This window comes from Falco biarmicus, chromosome 8 (genome assembly GCF_023638135.1).
Source record: "Falco biarmicus isolate bFalBia1 chromosome 8, bFalBia1.pri, whole genome shotgun sequence".
NCBI lineage: Eukaryota > Metazoa > Chordata > Aves > Falconiformes > Falconidae > Falco > Falco biarmicus.
This window is the reverse complement of record NC_079295.1, coordinates 48,031,899-48,055,217: the sequence shown is the minus strand read 5'-3', so window position 1 is coordinate 48,055,217 and position 23,319 is coordinate 48,031,899. Positions and strand designations below refer to the sequence as shown.

Sequence of the window (23,319 nt, the reverse complement as noted above, 5' to 3'; positions counted from 1 at the left end):
GCAAGTATCTGGTTTGTAGTTGTCTGCGTTCCAAATGCTTAGGCACAACAATTAAAGACGTGGCTGAAGAATTTGAATATGTACGTACTACAGCAGCTCCCTTTCTGAATCAGGACGTACGTAGGCTGTATCTGGAGAGGTGCTAATGGCAGAAGGGTTTGGGTTAGTGTTTCGAGACCTACTTCATGTTCAACTCCTGGGAAAACCAGAAATTAGGACCCTAATGTTTTTTGTGAAAAAGAGGTCCAGGCAGTATTGGTTGCTTCTATCTATTGCCTGAGATCAGGTTCACTTAAATGCTTGAGGTGTAGGTGCTGCTCTCTAACAACAGATCTATGGAAACATAACCTGTGTCGCTGCCAGCTCTCTGCGCTGGGAGCTGTGACCGAGGTGTGATGCTGTCCGCTCCCCCACAGTTTGCATCGTTTACTTCAGCAGAAAGCCTTATTAATAGGAGCAAAGGCATTTTGGCAAATTTTCTCATGTCCTACTGAAAGATCTGGATCTGGACTGGAACAGTATTTTTGAGCAGTTTCTTCTGTGAAAGTAGAGCTTAATTGCTACTTATGTTCTGCTTAATTATGTTTCACATTTTGGAGCAATCTGTTCAACAAACACAAGTCCTGTGAAATGGAAAGTAGTAATGTTTTGGGTGATACTGTCTCATTTGGGTGGGATCTGTAGTGTATTGAATAGAACTCCTGAGTTGTGCCTGGACCAAAATAATTTGTACTTTTTCTAGTCTTTGCACAGGTGAATTGCCATAATGCGGTGGTGAGGTGTCCTGTCTCCTAATTAATTCCAAATTCACTCCTGCTGGGGATGGTAGCATTGCCTTATGATTACACAGCAAATTGTTTTACACACTGCTGTTTCCAAACAGGAAAAAGTGTATGTGAGTAAACATTTTTTTTTTCTTTAATAAATGTGAGCAGATCCACACATTTTCAGCTTGGGGGAAATAAATATTTGTTTCTTTGAAAAAAAAAACACAAAAAACCCCACACACAAGAAACAAACCCAATTCAAAGCTTCATTTTTTAAAAAAAAAGTGATTGTAAGAAACTGAGACTTAAGGCCAAAGTACAAATAATGACTAATTATTATTTTTTAAAAAAAGATCTTTAGTGTGAAATTTCTGTTGTGCAGAGTGTAGGTGCCTGGCTATGAGCATACATATGTTACATTTCTGCTAATTTGCCCTGTAGTTCCCTAATAATGAAGTAAAAACTTATGGATCTGGGTAACTTAACAGAGAAAAAGCTGCAAAGAGCTGCTGCACTGCAAATAAAATGAGACAAGCTGGCCACAAACTTTGTGCAGGTGAGGATGGCTTCTGCCTGTGTTACCATGAAATCTGAACATTTGTAAAAGTAAAATTTGAAATATTTTTCCAAAATGAACTTTTCTAAATCACAGACAAAACTTCCATTTTGTGGCAAATAATGGGTATTTTTATTTATTTTTCCCAACTGGAACATGACCTCTGGAAAAGTGATGTCTCCCACAAACCAATCAGAATTCCAAATAGCTTCAAGTGCCCTCTTTGGGATCTCAGCCCAAGCTGCTCACTCACCCGTGGGTGGCTCAGGCACGGGGGCCACCTGCCCCAGCTGGCACACTGGTGGCTGTGGGGCACTCGCTGGGAAGCAGCAGCCCCTTTTGCTGCCCTGGCTTGGTGGCTGCTGTGGCAGCCTTTTATATCTGAGGCTACGTTTAGGTGCTCCCACCAGCACAGGCGTGCCTTTGGGAAGGCACAGCGAGGCTGTGGTTGAGAAGGTAATGCACACACACATTTTCTCTTTCCAAGTGGAAAGTCCCAGTCCAGAATAAAGAAATCTCAGGTGAGGCTGCAGCTTTGTGATCCCCTGCGATCATGACCTTAAACACTGCGTATGTGATGGCGAGTGCTCATTATAAGGGTTTTATGTGGTTTCAGTTGTGTTTGTCCTTGCACCATTGTCTATTTACCTTCCTCTTCTGGATGCCTGCTTAGGTCTTGTGTCGGTTCTGCAGCCGGTGCCAAGTGTAGGTAATCCCACCTGTTCAAAAAAGGTGCCTCTAAGGGGGAAAACAACTTAGTTTTTACCCTGTAGTTAAAACCTACCTGAATGCACAAATACAAAATTCTGGTTTTCCCATAAGGACCCAAGGATAACACGTCCTTGAATTAGGTACTGAACTAATTACTATTTCTGATTGCTTGATTCCTCTGCATTATATATTCATTGACTATTTTTCTTCTAAAAGCCTTTTTCTAACTCAAAGCTAGAGCAAACCAATGTTCATGGAAATCAGTGCAGTAATAAATAAGGGACTTAAAGTCTCTGATTTGCTTTTCAATGAGAAAAAACTCAGAGAATAAGTCCATTTGTAATGCATTGTCTTGGCTCATCAGAGGTTTTTTTGATGAATAACCTATTCCAAGAAAGAAAAAAAGAAAGTTCAGTTACTTAATTTATAATTCAAAAGTCTCCTATGAGTATTTCATTTATTAAATGCCCTCAGAAGAGTTTCTGATATTTGTTCTGAAAAAGCATCATGGCTTGATGGCTTGACATGTTCTGGTTTTCTTTTACCCTTGCTGCTTTGGATTCAAAATCTTGCCTTGGTCCTGGCTCACCCTACATTTCATAATCTGGGGGAGCTCATTTAAGGCCAGTGGCTTAGTGACACGTTTTTGAGGAGATTGCTGCCTCCATATCCTTCATTTCCCCTCTCTGCTCCTTACCAAAACACGTGTGGGAGACATCAGTTTAATTTGGGATTGTTGTTTTGGTTTTTTTATCAAGCAGTAATTACTGATCTGAACTTTAGTAGCAGTATAGTAATGAATTTAAACTATTGGATTAATCTGTGAGTGGCTGTGGTAAGAATTTTCTGCCAGGCTAGTTATCCATTAATAAGAAACGGATCTTTAAGGAAACTGATGATGTGGGGCTTTGTGCCCCTTGCGGTAGGCTGAGGCTGTCCCTCTGCTGCCTGTCACGTCCCCAGCTATTAGACTGTCAGGGGAGAGAGACATGTCACTGCAGTTAGACAGTAATTTTTCAGGAAATAGGTTTTGCATGAACGTTTCCTCATTTTCTGTTCTTCACCTCCACCCAGGACCAATTTAAAAAAATAAATTACAAATGATGACTTTTAACAATAGATTTTTATTTTTTTTTCCTTTACTCAGGTGTGACTGAGGGTATCCCAGAGTAACCCCAGCTCTGTCCCAGGCTCCCTGTGTGACTCCGGGCAAATGTCCTGACAGGGGGGCAACTGTCAACCAAACACTCGTGAGCCAGGGCTGCCCAGGCATGCCACAGCCTTGGCACGCAGGAAAAGCTCCTCTGCTCCTCTCTGAGCACTCTTTCTTGACAACTAAAAGGGAAAGAATGCTCTTTATGCTTTCTTCTTTGCCGAGATGGCAAACCTTTTGTGCAGGAACTGTCCCTGCTATGTGTTTGTGCAATGGTGGGGGCCTGACTTCAGGATCACAGATATAACTGATAGAGCCCAGGATCAAGTCAAGCTCCAGAAAGGGAATTACCTTCCGTGAGCTCAGCTGGGTGGTGTAAAGGTCTCAGCCATTAACATTATTGTTACCTGTGATGGTACTCGGTGCTATCCAAATTACATTTTATTACAGCAAGTAAGCTCATCATATTATACTTGTGCATATTAAGTACATAGGCTTGAAATTTGCTAAAGAGCTGTGCATGTCTTAGGTAAAAAGACATCAGCTCTGGATTGGGAAATTGAATTTGGATTGCTGGAGACCAGGACGGGGTTCTCAGGAGTGTCACTCTGTCATCCTGTTGTTGTTCTCTTCCCTGGGTTGGATGTATTTTTTGGTCTGATCAAAGACAGCCATTCTTGTGTCACCTTTTCCAAGAAGAAAACCCTACAAAGTGTGAATAAGCTGATGGAAATGAGGAACACTGATCAGGGTAAGAATAATGCTGAAAGGCTATTCCCCGGGCACACTGAGCTAGACTGTGAAGTGCCGAGAACAGCAGCTTTTTGGAATACTGATTGCCCCCAGCCCTCCCCCCGCTCCCGTTTTTCAGGCAGGTCAGTACTTGACTTTATTTCTGTGGCTGGTTTGCACAGCAAAGGATTCTTGCTAGCTGGAGTTCAGCACCTGCCCCAGATTGAGAGAAAGCCTGACTCTGCAGCACAGAAACGGCTCGGGGAGGGGGGCTGTCTCACAGAGCCTGAGCAGGTGAAAGTCTCTGAAAAGGAGCAAGAATTAATGTGCCTGCATTGTGAATGCTTATCTCCTTTTTGGAAATTGCCCTGGGTTGCTCGGCTTGCTCTATGAGATACGACAGACAACTTGGGACAAGTTGGTGATGTTGCCTTCGAAAAGAAGATTAGTGACCACGTCATGTGTTGGTTCATAGCTGTTCCCTGGGGTTCAATCTGCTTTTCTCAGGCTGATGCTGGTAGGGTAGAAGAAATGCTTTCTGCCATCTGCTGGGTTTTTCCCTGTTGCACCAGCCCTGAGACTTGCTCTTTTCAGCGATTACGCTTCTCTACACAGCTGATTCACAGCTCTTGTTATAAAGCCTTGCGGTGGAGCATGGCGTAGCAGGTGACTGCTTCCCTGCTTGGGAAGCCACGTATCTGCTTTTCTGGGAAAGGGAATGGATGTATGTGTGCATACAACAGCAGTCGTACTAAACCTGATTTGTTATACCAGTGCTAGAGTAGAAAGGAAGCTCAGCAGCATGTACTGCCAGTAGCTCGGGGAATATCGTGAAAGAATCTGGTGCGCTTCCTTCAGATAAGTCAGTTTTTAATGTTTATTTAATCACGTGTCTGCTTGCCATCAGTTCTTCCTGTTGGTCATCATTCAGCCTCATCATTCTGTTACTCTTGGCTGCATTCCTTGGATTGCTCTTTGAAGTATTTGAAGTGGTTTAGAATCAAATACTGTTCTTTCAGCACTGCCTAAATATCAGCCTAGAAAAAAAAACCGAGTCTGCTGTAACTGGAGTGGAGCTTTGTCTTACATGACAGCACAGAACCAAAGTACAAAGTCAGACATATTTGTAACAAGGGAGATGCATTAACTGAGTGTTAATGAAGTTGAAGGGATTTGCATGAAGCAGTGGGAAAGCATGTCTGGATGTATAAGCGTTATTATTCCCATTTTACTGGTGAGGCTTTACAAATTGCCTTTACTCCTTCCTGTTCTGCCGGAGAGCTACTGAGGCATAATTCATTTCAATAGCAGTGCTGGAAATAGATTCGTAAGCAGTTGCATGCTGTGAAACAGCACTCCTGGTTGTAATGCGTTATCATGAGGAAATAATGCTGCTGATGCTATTGATGATCATGACTAGGAGGTTAAAAGAAGCGATCAGTGCTATCAAGCAAGATAGCTTTTTAGGTCGTGTTGCAATTCGTGTTTTAGCTATTCCTCTTCTTGAACGCCCGGGCTCTCCAGTTCAAGTCCTGCTAAGGATGTAAGAACTGATTTGCATAAACCATTTTGTGTTTCTAGCAAAATACTGCAAGTTCTGCAAAACTCCCTTTTCAGGGGAACAGTGTATTCCAATGTTTTTTTCTTTGATCCCCCTAAAGGGAAATGACTTATTGTGAATTCTTCTGCAAGGCCATCAATGTGATGGGAGAATTTTCTTGCTGATCTTGAGATTTTCTGCTGCAGGGCATCTGAGAAGGAGCAGAGAGTTGGGTTTTGGGAGCTGGAGAAAAAGCTTCAGCACCTGTGCCCTTCCAGTCCTACAGTTTAATTGTAACCATGACTCATGAAGTACCACTTGGTGTATGAAAAGGATTGGTTGTGGGTGGTTGTCCTTGGGTTAACTCTTCAGGCAGAGGTTTTCAGGGTCTGAATTTTATATTCATTTTATGGATGTATAATTGTGTTTGAAAAGGAGTAAAGAATCTCCTCTTACACAAATTCCGTTACTGATGATTGGGTAAAAATTGTACAAACTGAAGCCTGGATTGCTGTTGGGGCAGCTGAAGAATTTCTGAAAAACAGCAGAAAACATTGCAAAACACACAAGCAGTGTTGGTGGCAGTTTGGACATGGCCTTAGGCCGTGCCTTTGGTCTAACTTCAGCCTGGACCTGAGCTTGTGAGGTTGAGCAAAATCCATTTTTTTTTTTTATATTTATATGATTTGCAGCACTGAAAACTTTCCAAAGTGCCGTGTGTGTGCTGCTCTGCATGTGGCGCCTGTGCCCCTCAGTACATCCCACCCCAGCCACCCACCATAAAAGGTGTTCAAGGAGATGTTCCTGGGTTTTACTGTGGGAATGGGCATGTCTCCTAACTCACTACCTGGAGCTATGTCCAAACCACCACCAACGAAAGGGACTGCTAGCTATATACCTGTCTACTGAACGAAGGTTGTATATGCTTGCAGCAGACAGCACTTAATATTCCAACAAAATGCACAAACTAGAATTAGTCTCAGAAGGTGACTTTGTCAGACTGAGCTATCTTTTGTGCAGAGATGTTTGAATTGAAGAAGTGATGCTGAATGTATTCACAGTTCCATATTAAGAGTAAAATGGAGAGTGCTACCAAGTTCCATGGTACGTAAAATGTATGTATTGTAGGAAATGTATTTGTTTAACAAACCATACAAAAATTATTCGACTGTATAATGACTTAGTATGTATTTTTCATTTTTTCTTTCTTTTCAGTTGGTAATTGGTGTGTTACCAAAATGGCATTTCAATACCTTGTTTCAATGCTAAGTGATGTACTATGTTTCTTATAAAGCACAAAACCAATCAAGAGTATGCTTCTCACTTTCTGGTGTGGATAGTGGAACGTGAGGCTTGATTTGTGGTGTAAATTGTTGTGCTATGACAATGTAAAGAAATGTGACTTGAAACAGCAAGGAGTAACACTGAGAAATGGAACATGCTCATGATATGCTAGACATAAGATCCCTCAAAAGTGAGTAAGATTGAAGTGCACACAAAAAAAGAGGCTGTTCGCCCTGAGAGGCAGCAAGCATGCAGCTCTCCCTCCGCTGGGCAGGTACTGAGATCTCTATTTTTCAATATCCTCCCCCCCACCCCCTACTACTCAGAGAAGCAGCAAATCACATAATTTGAGGAAGTTTTCCAGCTGACCTAACTAGAGCCTGCCAAGGGCAAAGAAGCTCCCGTTGTAGGCTTTTACCTAGCACCTCCACAACAGATTTGACACAACAGCAGGACAGTAGTTTTTCCACCAGCTCTATTATGTTTATAGAACAAATCTATTTCTCCTTGAGGGCAGAAGGGTTGTGTTGGGGCTCCTGTATACTGAGAAAACAGAGCTGGCTGAAAACAATCCTGGACCTAAGGACCTATCCCCTCAGTATGTTTGGTAGTGGGGGATTTGTGCATAAAGCTATTCTATTGAGTTCCTTTAACTTCATCCTATCAAACAAGCGAGTAGCCTAGTTCAGAGCCTAGAAAACCTGCCTTCTGAGTTTGAAAGCCTTCCTGATGAACAAGAGACCGAGGCAGCTATACCTCTGGCCTGCTCACTGCCCCATCACACCCTGCAGCACTCCAGTACTCTGGTTTCTAGAAGTAAGACAAACGGGAAAATATCTTCTTTTTACCTTGTACTACAGCTCTGCTCTGCAACAGGATTGGGGGTTTTTGCGTTAAAATGAAGACAACCTGCCATGTTTATTTCCTTACATAACAGGACTGAAATCAAACACTAATGTTGGGGGGGTGTAATGCCTTCCCGGCCAGTGCAACTGCAACAACATAAAATCCACTGCTGTTCAGATAGTTTATGAGTTCTCAGAGGATTGGGCATAAGCACAAAGAAATGCAAGCATCTTATTAGCATGCCACTGGTGAAATAGGATTAGGTGGCTGCAAATTCCATCTTTTCTCCACTTTTCTATCATTCTTGCATCTTATTTTGCTACCTTCGAGGTTTGTGCTTGGTTTTCCCTCATCTTTGTTTAGGCTGTGAAGGAAAGAAAACATTTTAAGTTAAAATAAAAAATGCAACTGGATATATAAGGGGTATGCAGGGTCTTATGTTGGCTTCGCTAGTACAGTTTTGTTGCAGCTCACAATGGTCAGGTACAGGTGGGCAGTCCCATTCCATGTACACAGTCCTGATGGTTTAGTTATGGTGTTACCTGCGGTTTGTAAACAGAAAACATCTCAGAAATAACAGAAAACATCTCAGAAATAATCCTCAGAAATTATAAACTGAGTTTCTGCCAATTTATCTTCCTTTTCGTTGATCTGTAGTTGCTCAGAAATTGCTCTATTTCACTGCCCAGAGAGTAATGCATAACCTGGGGGGTTTAGGAAAAAAAAATAAAAATCCTAAGACTCCTTTGGAAAGGGATGAAAAATAAAGTACTCAGTAACTGCTTCTGCAGTGGTAACAACACTAGTTTCTCCTATTTGTACTATTCAATATGCTAAGTAGACATAAGCATATGAATTTGAGATGATGATTAAGAAGTTTTCTGTTAAGCTTATTGAAAAGTGCCATTTTTCAAAAAAGAGCAATTTGGTGTTAAATAGAGACTGTAAACCAAAACCTCTTAGTTATAATTTTAATAGTCTGGAAGGGAATTAATTTTCAATTGAACCCTTGAAAGCTGACTCTGAAGTTTTTCATACAATGAAGAAAACTGTGTTGTTGCAAGAAGCTTTTTTCTATTTCTCTTCTCAGGGTTTTTTTTTTTTCCTATCTCTATAAAGAGAAAAAGAAAACATTGTTTATATCCAGAATGTATTATCTACAGCCTAAAGTTTTGATAACCCACAAGGTTACTCAATACAGAAAAATAGCTAATCTTTCTCTTTTTTTGCAGCACTTCTATTGTCTTCCTGCTATCTGTTAATCACCTCTGATGCATTTTCATCTTTTCAAGCCCAATATTTACAGTGGGACCTCTCCAGCTCTTTTTATGCATTGATTTCACCCTTTCTAAATCAGGACGCTATTTTTGTGCTTTCTCTAATGACGGCATTTACATCTCTTTGTTCTTATCAATGGAAATTAGTTTGCAGCTAGTGTTAACGTGCAAATTTAGAACTATCCTTGTTAAACTTGAAATGGGAGATTTTTTTTTTTTCCTGTCCTCAGGTTACCCAGCAAAGTGGGTTTTCCCTGGCAGTGGGTGATTTCATGGCTAATGGTTGGACACTTTTGCATCAGCAGAGATTCAGGGCCTCTAAGCAACTTGCTCATTCTTTTTGTTTATTACAAACCTATCTTGGTGAATCAAGAAGGTTAATAAGTCATATGATTATACTGCATGTGGTACAGTAGAGTTTAAATTTTACTAATTGTTTTATATGCTTTCATTAAAGTTTCTAGTATGTACTGCTCTCTGTAGTACGTGTTTTGATCTATGTAAGCGATTTAAATTCATGGTTTGTAGGCTCTTTGCTGTTGAGACCAGCTTCTCATGTAAGTATTCCTGAAGTTTCAGTTCAAAAGGGGAAAGTGTGGAGGTGTCTGTAGTCACTGATCTATGAACCGTGTCCCTGTACAAGCAGGCAGGCAGGCAGGGTTCAGTTCTGTTACTGATTGCCTCATGCGATTGTTCTCAGTATCACCATTACTCTTGCACTGCAGCAGCCAACTGAATCATCCCCTGTAGTTTTCTTTGTTGGTCTTGATTTTTGCTTTAGTTGTTCCTTTCTCAGGCTGAGGACAGCTGAACCAGAGTTAGTGAGGCCAAGCACCAAGACTCAGCAATACTGTCTGACCAGGCATTTTTACATCTTGTAGTGATGCTGTTGGGAAGCAATGTTCTAATACTTGCTTCTGCCATTTTTTTTCTTGCGGCCAGATGTTTTATTAAATTCTCCAATGCACAGTAAATTCTCTCTATTCCTGTCGAGTTTAACAACCAGTCCCAAAGATTTTTTCATTTCTTCTAGTTATGCACCTGTTGAGCAAGCTGAAAGTAGAAACCTCAGAGTGAGAATAATGAAAGAAGGTTCAACCCCTCCAACAGCTTAATGATGTGATATGTAGTGCGTGTAAGCTGCCTCCTTAAATGTCCCAGAACAAAAACGCGTGCTCACTTCTAAATGTGTTTTGGGTTTTTTTTATTTAAAGGGAAAGTGTTGAGCATGAGGATTATTTAAATGGCTTTAAAGAATTCATGGTGGAATTTCTTGGCCTTAAGGTTTCAGGTAGAAGCCTTGAGTTGGTCATAGCCTGCTCGAGGGTTTGCAGAGGTGGTTGGCTGCAAGATGGATTCAGCTGGAGAATGAGGTCTTGGCATTCTCGGTCTATGCAGAGAAAAAGAACGACTGGTGCATTATGTGAGCTTAGACAGTCTTCATACACTGCTTTTCCTGTCACCTCCTCTACAGAGAAACACGCAGCAGTGAGAATCGCTCAGTTTTGGTGCCAACTTGATGCTAGTGTCCATTAGGGGGATATAGATGCACCATCTGTGGGCTAAAATGCACTGGCTGGTGTGTGAGAGGGGACCGGGTGGGCTTTGTGGGCAGCAGCAGGAGGCAAGACACTGCAGAGCCGATGGTGTGGTGAGAAGGTGTTGAAGAAGGTTTGGGCAGCTGGAGGCACAGACTACATGGAAATGAAGGAAATAGATGCCAGGTGGACTGAGGGCAGGAGCTGCCCAGGCTGTGGAGGTAGGGCCAGGGAGACACAGGTAGTAATATTCTGATGAAAACTCGTGCCTGTTGCAGGTTAATGCAGATTATACTGTGTACCCAATTCTCCAGTAAAAGAAACTGATGCTGTGAGAAGCCACATGCGTATATGTAAAAGAGGGGGTTTAAAACTTTTAACCTAATTTGCTAATGAATTTTTTTCCAGGGGACATGAGAATAGTATAAAATGACTGTGTTGCAAGTGAAATGACTGCAAAGAGCAATAATTAGTCTTCCAGACACACCTGAGACTTCTTCACTCTTACTAATATTTTTTTTTTTTTATTATTTCTACAATTGTCAAAGAGCTAAGCTGTGGAGGGGAAGCAGAAGGCTGCGCGCCCTTCTTGTTGCCCCTCAGTAGACTTAAAAAAAATTGCATGTGAAGTCTTCCTTATCCGAGTTGCTAGGATCACTGTTGCATTGCTGTCTTGCTGTATGCATGGATGCTTGTATGACTGCATGCACGCTTCACTTCACATGCTGCTCAGAGTTTCATGGCCATGCAGGGGACAGCAAGCTCTGACTTCCTTTTCTGCCTCTTGGGGTAAGGGAAAGAGGCAATTCAGGGGAAAAGTGTAAAATATACCTGGAAACAATCCTGCAGTTACTGGGAAAAGTGATCCTCTGGCATTTGCAGAACACCTCCAATGTCCCTTTTAAAGTTAACAAAAGACAAAGCTGTGTATGGTTGTCACTTTCTTTTTGTTAAATTTTTTTCTCACTTTTTCCTAGACCCTGCCCGATGGTTTTACGTGTATCAGAGAGGTAAAATTTAAACCAGTTTGACTCTATTGATCATATAATTTTTGTAGCAAAAGTTTCTTAAGCTAGGAGCTTTCTTAAGTTTCTTTAGCATACACACAGAGCTGAGTTTATTCTTACTTCCACACTGGCAGCAAACAAAATTGAAGGTGCTTGATAACTTCCCAGTTCCTGGGTAAGGCTGCAGCCTGGGGAGCAGCTGAGACCCCTCTGAAGTCACTCCCATCTTTTACTCAGTCTCCAAGTACTTCTGTGTGCAGTGCTTTATCATCGCATGACGTGCTAAGTCAAGTACTTAGCAATTCAGGTAGTCTCCACGTAAAGCTTTGAGATGGTATTAGTGGGAATTTTCCTAAAATAATCAGAGGGAAATGATTTTCTAACCTTTCTAATGAGTCATGCAAATTCACCTGGAGGAAAGCACTTGTCCCAAAAGCACATTTTCTGCAGCATCCCCATGGAAAAGCAGCAAAGCATCCAGCAAGCTTTCAGTAGTTTTCCACCTGCTTTGACAAGTTGCTTTCCTTATAAATGATAGGTGGGAATGTGCAAGGAAAAGTGAAAAGAAAGTGTGGTCCCAGGTAAGGTCCTTCCAGTGCGCTGGACACCCTGCTGTCTCTTGCCCTGGGAATGGCCACAGCAAAGCTATCTCTAATGATGAGCGGGGTTAATACAGTGTCTGCAGAAACATTTAAAGTCAAATTTGACATTGTGTATTTCATGTTCATGTGGTTGTACCTGGTCTTAGTCATATGCCAGAAAGACATTCTGGAGGTACCTGTGGCCTCTGAGTATTTTTGCGCCTTTTTCAGAGTATAACCTTGTTCTAACTTCCCTGTGTAAAATTGTGAAACTAATTAAATGATTATAGAGGCAGAGGAATTTTATGTTTTTTATAGATGATCGCAAGGATTGGCCAAGAAATCTTCAATTATTATTATTTTATTAAATCTCAAAATTGTATACACTATTGGTTTTCACGTAACTTTTCTCTGCAGCTGGTGGTGTTGAAGGTTCACACAGGCAGAACAACCTTGCTAAGCTTGACTGTTTGTGTAGTGAATTTGTTGTTGCTGATTTAATGGTGAAAATGGACCTGAAGGACTCAAAAAATCATTTCAGGAAAAGGGAGAAGATAAGGAGACGTTGGTTCCTTTTTGCTTTATTGGCTGGAGAGCATCCCTTTGGTAATTAAAATTGAACAGCCCTTTATTAATAAATTATTATTAATAATAATAATGCCTGGTTGGAGAGATCAATTAAGTGTTTAATATTTGATACAGCAGTAGGTATCTTAGTGCCTTTTTTTAATTGATGTTTGCCATGAGCACGTTTTACTTAACCCTTTTTTAGGATTCATAGATGTGCATACAGTCGTTTTTCAGCTCCAGCCGAGCTGTCATTCCACCACGCCAGCCTTGGTGATTTGCAAGTATTTGCCAGGTGGGATCACTTAGAGGCCAACACTTGGATTTTTGTCGTGGTAGAAGCACATGGAACTGCACAGAAATACTTTGGCTGTTCCAGATCATGGAGCTGTACTTGGTAGCTGCCCCTGCCCCAGGGATCTGGAGCCACAGACCTCAAAGGACTTCACAAAAGCAGCATTTCCAGCAGCTCCCGCCTACACCAGTGGGATGCAGGGTGCACCAGTAATACAGCTCTTGCCAAAACTTTCTGCCGTAAGGAGCATTTATGGACTCAGGCCCTTAGTTACTTCTCTTCATGAAATTTTCAAATATTTGCAATTGCTTTCCCGCAGTCAGGATCTATTTCCTGCGAGATCTGCCCAAGCAAGCATTCTGTGTGGAGATTAATTTCAAACATGTTGTGGATAAACTAGAGTTAATTTTTTCTTCAGGTCCTTGCTCCTAAAATATAGCTAATGTTTTTTTAATAAAAATAAGATGCAGTCTAATAATTCTTGCACATAATTTAATCCCCTTCTGCTGTATTTGTAAAATTACCCCTTTTATCTAATGTTGTCAGTTTTACTATTAACACTGGGCACATTAGATGTTTTTACGTCTTGATTTTTTTTTACTTTAACAAAAAGTGAATTTATTATAAGCAACGTGTTTTCAAAATCCTTCCATTAGCCACAGAGCCTGGTGTTACATGGCTTCACCTTGCAGCCTTTGAAACCAGGGGACAGGGTCATTTGCATTTTTATTAAATCATCATTTACACCCCCCTTTAAACTGTGTTTTAGGCCTTGGGTTGTCCTTGTCCAGCCCTAACGATGCAATGAGACATTGCTATTGCTTGTTTGCCAGGCACGCAGGCTGGAGCGGTGGAAATGCTGCAGTATTTTGGGTGGCCGCTGTGGGAAGGGTTTTTTGATGTTTCTTGTGTTTCACAAGGGAGTTTGGCCCAGTGAACCCAACCCTGTGCTTTTGCACAAGGTGTTGCTTGTGTAAAGGTGGCTGCTAGTGGGAGGAAGGACAGGCATGTTAACAAATTTGGGCCCAAATGGCTGTTCAAACCCAGAGCTGAGAAAGCAGCAGGTAAATAACACCTAATTGTTCCCTATTTTATAGCACACAAATACGACTTTGGCATTGTCTATCACCAATTTAATCTGTTCCGCTTCTGAGGGAAGAATTGTTGGATCCAAAGAATACTTACTAGGCTTTTTTTGTATGGAAATAGCTTGCTAAAGCAAATACTAGTAGGTGTCCTGTCAACAGAGGATTTTAGGACTTCAGTGCTGACAGAAGCACGTCACCTGCCCTCTGCTGCTGGTGCTGCCGGTTACTGGCTGGACTCTGCACATTTAGGAACTGGGTTTGGACAGTGCCTCTGTTCGTGTAGCTGCCTTGGATGTGCATCACCTTACCTGTACATTTTTAAGGTAAATTGCCAATGAAACAATGTTTTCCTTAACATAGGAGATAAATGTGCCTGTGTCCAATGGAACTGAAAGAGCTGGAAAAAATAAAATATTGGAGCAGGTCATTTTCCTTCAAAATCAATAGATTTCTTGTCTCTACAATAGGTAAAAGGACTGAGTCCCTCTGCCTGGTGCTCTGATGGAGAGCAGTAGTCAGCTGTGGTTGAAAATCTGTTTCCCTCAATGATGAAAACAATGTTATCCATAGGCATGTAGATGTACAAGACAGCTTCTACATGTCTAGGCTTAAATTACTGCAGTTTATCGCTTGGAGAAATGCAAATTCCGTTTGGCAAAGTTTACAGCAGTTAAACACAGGGCCAGCTGTAGGCAGTCTAAGTATGGAAATCTTCAAGTTGTAAAAATAACAAAAGGTAAAATTAGAACAAATATGAAAGGATGTATAAACCATGCCTCGTTAAGTAATTTCCAAAGTGTATTCAATTAAAATATTGATCTACTCTAATGAAAATTCATTCTCTGCTCTTGAGCAAGCAGCAGAGAAATGAAATACAGTATCTTTCATTAGCAACAATCCATAAAATATGCATGTACATGCAAGTACGTCAGGATTATTTTTCTTTGTGAAGTGAAGCCACTATTTATTTTGCCTGATATACAAAATGTGCCTGTCCTACAGGTTAAGCAAATAGAGATGGTGTTTTGCACAAAAGTGCAAAATTAAGTAATTATTACAACCTGGACCTACTTTGGAGTAAGATTACCACATGCATTTCTGCATTTCTACCAGACTCAGACTTTGTACCCAGCCATAAAAATAGGGCCAGAGGCAAATTTTAAATCAGAAAGTGCTACTTCCCATTCCTCCAGTTTTAAACACATTGCAGCAAAAAACAGGTAAGCAAATGCGCAAACATGTTCTGCACTGGCTAAACGGTGCAGGTGATTTTAAACCTACGACCCAACTAGCTGCAACAGTCTAGTGTGGAAGGGATTAGTCCAGATGCTATTTCAGCAAGTGCTGGAGCTGGGAAAAAAAAAAAAAAGAAAAAGAAAAAATCTTTTATCAGTACCTGCAAGCAGGAGAAACCTCCTGTTTTAGTTACTGAGTCCACCTAAATGATAAGCACAGGTACCCCAACAATAATAATAATAATCATGTTTTGAGATCCATAATAATAAATTTTTACCTATTTGCTAAGTTTTAAGTTTTTACCAGCCAGCTGTATGGTACCCAGACCCTGAGGTGAGTGTTTGCAGTGGGCAGGGCAAGGGAATAGTTCCAGCTCAGAAGGGATGCTGTAAGCAACAGCAGCTGGTCACACCTGTCACCTGAGCTGGGGAGGTGATGACATGCGTGCCTTGCAGTGTCTGCTGTCAGTGCTTAGGTCTGTTTGTGCACTTGCAAATTGAAGGAGAAGAAAATTAAACAAGTGGCATGCCTGTTTCTCATGTTCAAATTTCTCAGGGTGTTCAGCAAGCTGTAATCAAGGCAAAACTGAGGAAGAACATGATATTAGATAAAATATCTTATCGTGCTTTCCTAATAAAACTAAATTTTCATGTATCTATTTATATATACTTCTGCCTGCACTCACCACCGTAAAGTGAGCTTCAGTTTAATAAAACTTCAATATTTATAAATGAAAGGGCTCATATTTCATACAGAGGCATCGCTGAAGAGCTGGGATGGAATGATTTGGTGTGGTAATGAAAATGTAAATAAGAGGAAATAAGATATACATGCCAAAAGGCAAGGGCAGATGAGGAGGGACAGTCTCCTTTTTTACCACTGATGGTACTGTGGTTAAAGGGGGTCAGAGAATGGAAGAAAAAGGTTTAAAAGAGCTGACTTCAGAGAAAACACTGAAAGGAAAACAAATAATAACAAAAAAGTCTTTTGGGAGGGTGGCTACTATTGAGTTGGACATGATCCATTTGCAGAGAAAAGCAGTTTGTGCCCTTGGGTCTCCAGCGGCAGGTGCCTCCTGCCCTACAGTATGTGCTGCCCTCTGGACCGTGGCCAGGGATGCGGAGGGATGAGCAGGGACACTGCTGGAGGGAAACCTTGGAATTTGGGATGCCAACGGAGAAAAGCTTAGATGTAAATGTTGGATGAACACAAGGGAGGGAATGTTTGATCTACAAGGCCTATTAATGTGAAGTAGTTAGTCTTAAAATAAGACTTATCTTTAAAAACATATATTATCATGAAACACTGTGGAAAATAGCTCTTTGTTGGCAAGTGATAGACAAAATAACCTGATAGGGTTTTTTTATTTATTTTCTGTGGCGAGGCTCCAAGATACATACATCCAGGGCTGCTCTGTTGCACTGGGGCATGTTCCACTGAAGGAACAATTTCTACCACTTGCAGAGTGTGTTTACTGGAACAATGTTGTTCTGGTATCATTTTGAGTGTCCCCTTGGCCAGATCTAAAGCTGCACAAGATTCTTTTTTGTGAAGTTTCAAAATATTGCCCTTGGGAAAGTAAGAGGAAGCAGATGAAAGGATTAACCCACAGGGAACCGTCAGATCCTCTTCAGAGGCAGAGATTAATGTTGGTCTGGAATAGAGAATGGAAGGGAAAAAATATAGCATCCCTTTGAAAGGGATGAATTTTTCATAATTTCCTTTCTGCGGTTTGTTATAAAGGAAAGAGCCACATTTCTCAGCATGGGAAATAGAATTAAATCTACAACAATAATCTGGCTTATTTTTAATATAGAAATATCTGCCCTGTGGGACCAAAGCTCATGAACTGATTGTTGGAAAAAACTATTCTTGCAGGACAAGCTGAAGAAGATGAATTGCACTCTTTTGAAATAATGATTCATTGAACGAGGCCAGTATTGTCAAAAGACAATATATCATTATTAAATTACAATGTAATATTTTATTCAAGAATGTTTTGGAAAAAATATTCCAAGACCCTAATTTTGAGTCTGCTCATATAAAGGACATCTGGATAAGACAAAGAACTATGAGTTCTGAGCTGTAATTCTGCAGATTTTGTTCAAACGTGTCATGGTGCTATAGAGCAAGTTTTCCATGAGAAAGACCTTTTTCTTTAATGATTTGGCTTTTAGGATACTAACACAAATTCCAGTAAGTATTTTGGAAAACTGGTTGCTTAAGGAGGAGGTGGGGAAATTAAAAAAAAAAGGCAAATAAAGCACTGACAAAAAAATTAGTCATATCAAAATATTTTGCAGAGTGTGACTTCTTAGTTGGATCTTTCCTGTCACTAGAAACCATGTAAACTTCCATATTGTAGAAGCATAAATAAACCCAAGTATGAGAGTAATCCACTAGGCTGGCTTTCCTCATTTCCCTCATCACTTACACGAGGTTGCATAGATTATTTTTATTCCCTCTCTGTGTTGAATTATATTATAGGATATAAAGACTAGATGGTGAGTTTTTTATGGTTTTATTTTACATTAACTGAAGTTGTAAAGAACTTCAGAGTGACTCAAGCAATATGAAATGTCAGTGAAAATCTGTGTATGAGCAGAGAAAGGCTCAGAGCCTAATTTATTTATATACTGCACAGCACAAAATGCATGGTTTCCTGTGGAAACCCAAAGTTACAGTCAGGGTCATGTGTAAACTGCTTATTGCATCAGGAGACAACAGGGAAATGCAAGAGAGGAGTCTGGGTTTACGTGTGTTTTGTAAAGGGGTTTAGGTAACTTGCAGTCAACCAAAGGTAAACAGAAAGGTAGTTCTTATACAATGTACAGATAAGTAATGAGTTTCCCTAATCTGGTCCTCTTCTGAATGGATTCCCTCTCATTTTTTCAACCACTTATTCCCCTTCCCTCATTTTAAGGAATTTCATACCCTTTTTTTTTTTCTTTCTACCGCTTCTTACGCATTCCTTCATTTTGTGGTATGTGTTTTCTTTTAAAGAAAATGTCTTCTTCCCCTTACTTACATTATCTGGTTTTTTTTTTCCTGTAGCAGCGTCCTTTTCCACCTCCTTTCCTCTAACAGGAGCTATAATTTCTACACTCTTCGTTTTCCCGTTGTGTGGAGAAGGTGGCTCCTTCGGGCCACTTGCCAGTGTTCAGTAATTTTGTTCTGCATCATAAATGGTTGTGATAGTCTCGTTCTGTCTCATGCTATTACAGTCTCTTACCTTTATTTCCTTTCTGTGCAAGGGACCTTGAGCACAGTGCTCAGGAAAGTATTTTCTCTGCTGAGGCCCCACAGATGCTGACTGTGAAGCTCCAGACACAGTGGATTAGGAGGCTGGCCAAATCCACCAGTATTTCAAACTGGTTTCTTAATATCGAAACAAGGAACCAACGTTAATTAACCCTTATCACTCACTAATGTGTGTCTTCCCTTAATAGTGTTCATATGTATGTACAGAATTAATTAAATTATGAAAATATGGCTTTAGCCTGGTCTGGTTTTCCCCTGAGCCTTTCTGCCATTCAGGGTGATGACATTTCCTTGCATATTTCTGATGAAAACTTTGTCTTTCTGTAGGAATTACTATATTGTACTTGAGCCAAATAACCTGAAATATTTTTGCTGACCATGAATTGTGTGGGTTTGACAATGAGGGGGGTGTTATTTTTTATGTCAAGCAGCTTTTGGATGTAGATGGGACTTTCATATCAGCTGAAACCTGAATCTGGTCCTTGAGATTCAGAGAATCTAAAATTGACATACACTAATCGTCTGTATATATTTGGGTATTACATACACTGCTGGGGAAATGAGCTTTACAGGTTAAAAACATGCATCAAAAAAGAGGTGAGATTATGGTAATATAGGATGTGATATACCCTGAGTATTTTTCTTCCTTGTGGGAGAACATTCTCTTGAATAAAATGCACATAAGTATTTTTCATTTCTTATCTGTTATCCCAAAAAGTCCACATAAATGCAGGTTGGATTCATTCCAGATTCAGCAACCGTCACATCATTTGAATTTCTCCTAGGATTAACTTGACCTTTAGTATCTCTATAGCAAGCTTTTCGCTTAGCACTCAGAAGAGTTTCCTTCACTGTTTACCCTCGAAGTAATGTCGTTGTCTAATATGCTTAAGCATGTCTGCTCTCTCACTTCTGTTTGCACAGCCTTCTCTAAAGCTAGTACTTTGAAAGGCCTATCCCTCCACACTGTTTCAATATTTAAATAAGAAATACCTGGTGTTGCCTTTTGGAGCAATGTATCTGCTGCCTGCCCTTCTGTTCTCACCACCAGTTTCAGCTTTGTGAACAGGGAACTAATTGGTAGCCCAGTAAGAACAGTGAGCTATTGCTGTACTCATACAGCTTTTATTTTGCTTTCAAGAGGTTGAAAAGTTACACAGATTGGTTCTGTTGATGGTTTCTTTTTTCCCCCGTTACTCTTGAAATCCAGTCTGTCCTATCCATCATGTTAACAGAGCAAAGGTAACAAAATAAATATTTTCCTGTCTTCTCTTTCAGATAAGATTGAAGATGAATTAGAAATGACTACAGTGTGCCACAGGCCCGAAGGACTGGAACAGCTTGAAGCACAAACCAATTTCACCAAAAGAGAACTTCAAGTGCTTTACAGAGGATTTAAAAATGTAAGAATACTGCAGTGAACTGAGTCTAGTATGTACGTGCCCCCCAGCCTCAACAGCTCAGCTGCATTTCGTATCATTCCCCTGCTAAACATTAGTAGTTTTGTGCTAGATGTCCTCTACCACAGCAAAATGAGCACAATCTGCCTCTCCATCTAATATTTATGATTCTGTAACCTGCCTAAAACTCGGTTTGGATGAATATGTGGCACATAATATTCTCATTAAATTTGTTTCCCAAATGTCAATAAGCACACTGCAATTTCCTCAACTGTGCCACTACTTCAAGATAACCTGAAAATATTTTAATGGTTACTTATTTAATTCTTGCTGTCAGTTCCCCATGTTCAAATATGAGATGTACTGGTTGTGTATGATTAGCTGCCCAGGATGACTTTTTTTTTATCCTTTCTCTAGCTGGCGAGATCTTGCTCTCGTAGTAGGATATTAGTAGAGCACATTAGGACTATAAGGTCTTACATAAGTAGGAAATAAGGCTGGATTGGCAGGAGCCAAAATAAATCAGAAGTTACCAAGACTGAAGAGACAAGAGAGGCTACAGATTTAGGTGAAAGCAGGAAACATGCCAGTTGGCATGACTGCATGCACCGAACAGCACCGTGCTCATCCTTGTGAACCACTGTTCCAGCCACGTTCTCCGTGGTAGCAGGGAGTCTATGGCTCCATGAGCCACAGCTTCTAGGTCAGCTGCTGCTGCTGCTGCTTCTTGGGGACTCATCATAATAAATAGAAACAGCAAATTTTGAGGCTACATGGAGCAGATGTTTTAGGGACCTTGAAGAATGAATACTCATTACATGGTTGCCTGAGGGTCTGGATTCAGTCACCCAGGTGGTTCGCGCCAGCTGATATTTTTATGATGATTAATAGATTGGTATCAAGCTAGCTCAATAAACACAGTGTGGTTTTTAAGTTGTCTTGCAGGACAGCTCCAACATTTCAGCTCCGGCCACAGTGAAAAGCTGATATTTCTGGGAAAGAAAAAGTCAGGGCTATTGGGTGAAAACTTGCCAAAAGAAAGCTGAGCTACCTTAAATATAGGCAGTGTTCAGGGAAACCTGCTGGACATTGAGAAGGGCCTTTCTTTTTTACTGTCTTTGGTTTTTTCTTTGATTCTTGAGATCTGATTGAATCACATCTCCAGTGGGTATTTGACTCCTCCAAGGAGTCTGGTGGTTTCATCCTTTATTTCACCACTCACCTAAGGCACAGTTCAGCTTTCTCTATTTTTCTGTTTGGTGCATGTGTTGTATTTGTATAACCTTTGCTGTACAGAGGAGGTGATTTCATGTGTAAAGTTTTCCAAGCACTGAAGACTAATATTCTGAAACCTCTTTGTGCTTTGGGCAGTCAGCAAGAAATTGTATGGCTTTTGAGACGGAACTTGACAGGTGAACATACAATATAATGTGACACGACTGCCTACAGTGGGAGACTAAACTCGGAGAGTTCTTAACTGCTGTGTTGTGCTAAGATCTTTGAAATGCCTTCTGTATTGCTGTGTTTGGTGGGCATCCCATGGGGGAGAGCACCTCTGTGCTGAGAGGAGTTGTTGGCTGTGCCAGCAGCTACAATGCAGAGCAGAGAGGCAGCCTTTGCAGCACTCAGCAAACGGAGCATTTACCTCTTGCCTCTCACAGTTTTGCTATCGCTTTTCAGTACAGGGGCATTACCTCCCAGGGCAAGTTTGATAGACACGTACATTTAACTTGTGACCTAAACCCTTTCCTAAGATCTCACTGAAGTTCTCGGTATTAATTGGCAGTGCTGGCAAGATCTTGTTTTGTATCAGGTTGTTAAGACAAAGCAATCTGTTTTTCTCCAGCTGCTATGCACACAAAATGCATGAAGGTTTAATATCTAAGGTTTAAACTGAAATGAAAGGGCAGCTTTAGCATTTGTAGCTTGTAAATCATGGTTTCAATGGGATGAGTAATTATGCACAGCAGGCAAACTGACTCAGCTGTTACCATGTTCGCTATTGTACCGAACCGTCTGCTTTTTGGGATGATGTTACAGTGCCATCTGGAGATTCAAAATCCCCGTGGGAATAGTCATTCTCCTTTTTCACTGAGAGCAAACAGTAAGTACAAGCCAGATTGCACAGGTCCTGTTTAATCGTAAGGCAGCACCTGGATAATCACAGAGCAATTTACAGGCACTTGCAATGGACACGGAGAGAATGAGGCCCCGCTCAGCCTGGCTGCACTCACAGGCACTGGGGGTTCCAGGTTCTCCACTGTGGATGGTGTTTGGCCTAAGGCAGTTCAACACAGCCTGGGGCAGCCTCTGGACTGGTGTCCTGGCTGACCAGGGTCCTAATATTCAGTACTACTTATTCCTGTTCTTTCTTCATCTCCAAAATCTGTTGTCCCACTCCCCCCAAACTCCCGAGTCTCTTCCCAGTGTGTCACTGGTCAGGTCTGGTGTTTCTGCACCAGACTGATGGAGGCTTCCACTAAATTCAGACCCTTTGTAGCTCCAGAAAAGCAGAGCACGCTAACCAGGGAAGTGTCCCTTGCTGCCTGGCCAAATGTCCCCTCCCTCTTTGCCTTCAGCTTTCTTTTCCAGTTGTGAAGGGGTGCCGTCTGCCAACATCTCTTGATGCTAGAACCAAAAGTTCACTTCTGTCTATCAGTTCTCCCTGTCCCGGGTTTCATTCTTCATTATGGGGAATATTCTGGTTTGCACCTTGGAGTTAGCTGCTGTCAGACTGGAGCCAGACTAACGTAAAGCAATTGCTTTGTGATTCTTTTGGCTGTGGTTCTGCAAAAGCAAGGTAACAGAGACAGCACAGACCAGAAGAACCTTTGGTGGATCTTGCTTTGGTTTAACTTAACACAATAAAATGTGAACCCTCCTGTCTATAAATACATCAGGAGAGAGAACTGTTTGAGCTAAAAGGCAATATTGGCACAGGAACAAAATGGCCATGAATAGGCACAGGCTGGAATTAGAAGAAAGTTTCCACTCCCCAAAGGAGTAAAGTTCAGGGAACAGTTATGGAATGGGAGGGAGGAGAACAAGAAACTATTTCTAAGATGAAAATTGATAAATTGATGGCTAATGAAATGACCAGCAGTGACAGAAGCTTGAGCTCAGTAATTCAATAGTTCCCATTTAGACCATGTTTCTAGTGATGTATATTCTTTAGAGTTGAGTACATAGATTTAAAAGGATTGGGATTTTTATAGGATTTTTTTCTCCATTCAAGGGGGGGTCTGTGTTCTTAGGGAAATGGTTGTTAGCTGCAAAGGATAATTTTCTAATACTAAATCAGAAAACAGGCGCAACCCAAATAACTGAGGGGCTGTTGGAGACATATCTTACTTTAATGTGAATACTCTAGCAGATCTGTAATGGAGTGTAGTATGAGATGCAATAATCTGTAACAACTCATGGGTTTTGGACATTAAAGCAAGCAGTACAAGCAAGGTAGAAATGTTTTGATACTTTTAA

The 23,319-nt window shown here is 41.0% G+C and overlaps 1 protein-coding gene across 3 annotated transcripts in view; it reads left to right on the top strand.

The window, feature by feature from the left end:
- The window catches only part of KCNIP1 (potassium voltage-gated channel interacting protein 1), a 436,690-nt gene that overhangs the window by 399,078 nt on the left and 14,293 nt on the right, over positions 1–23,319 (top strand). For all 3 annotated transcript variants that reach the window (XM_056349808.1, XM_056349809.1, XM_056349807.1), the window contains exon 2: positions 19,718–19,842. In XM_056349808.1, coding sequence (XP_056205783.1) covers positions 19,718–19,842 — 125 coding nt within the window. The remainder of the gene's footprint in view (positions 1–19,717; positions 19,843–23,319) is intronic.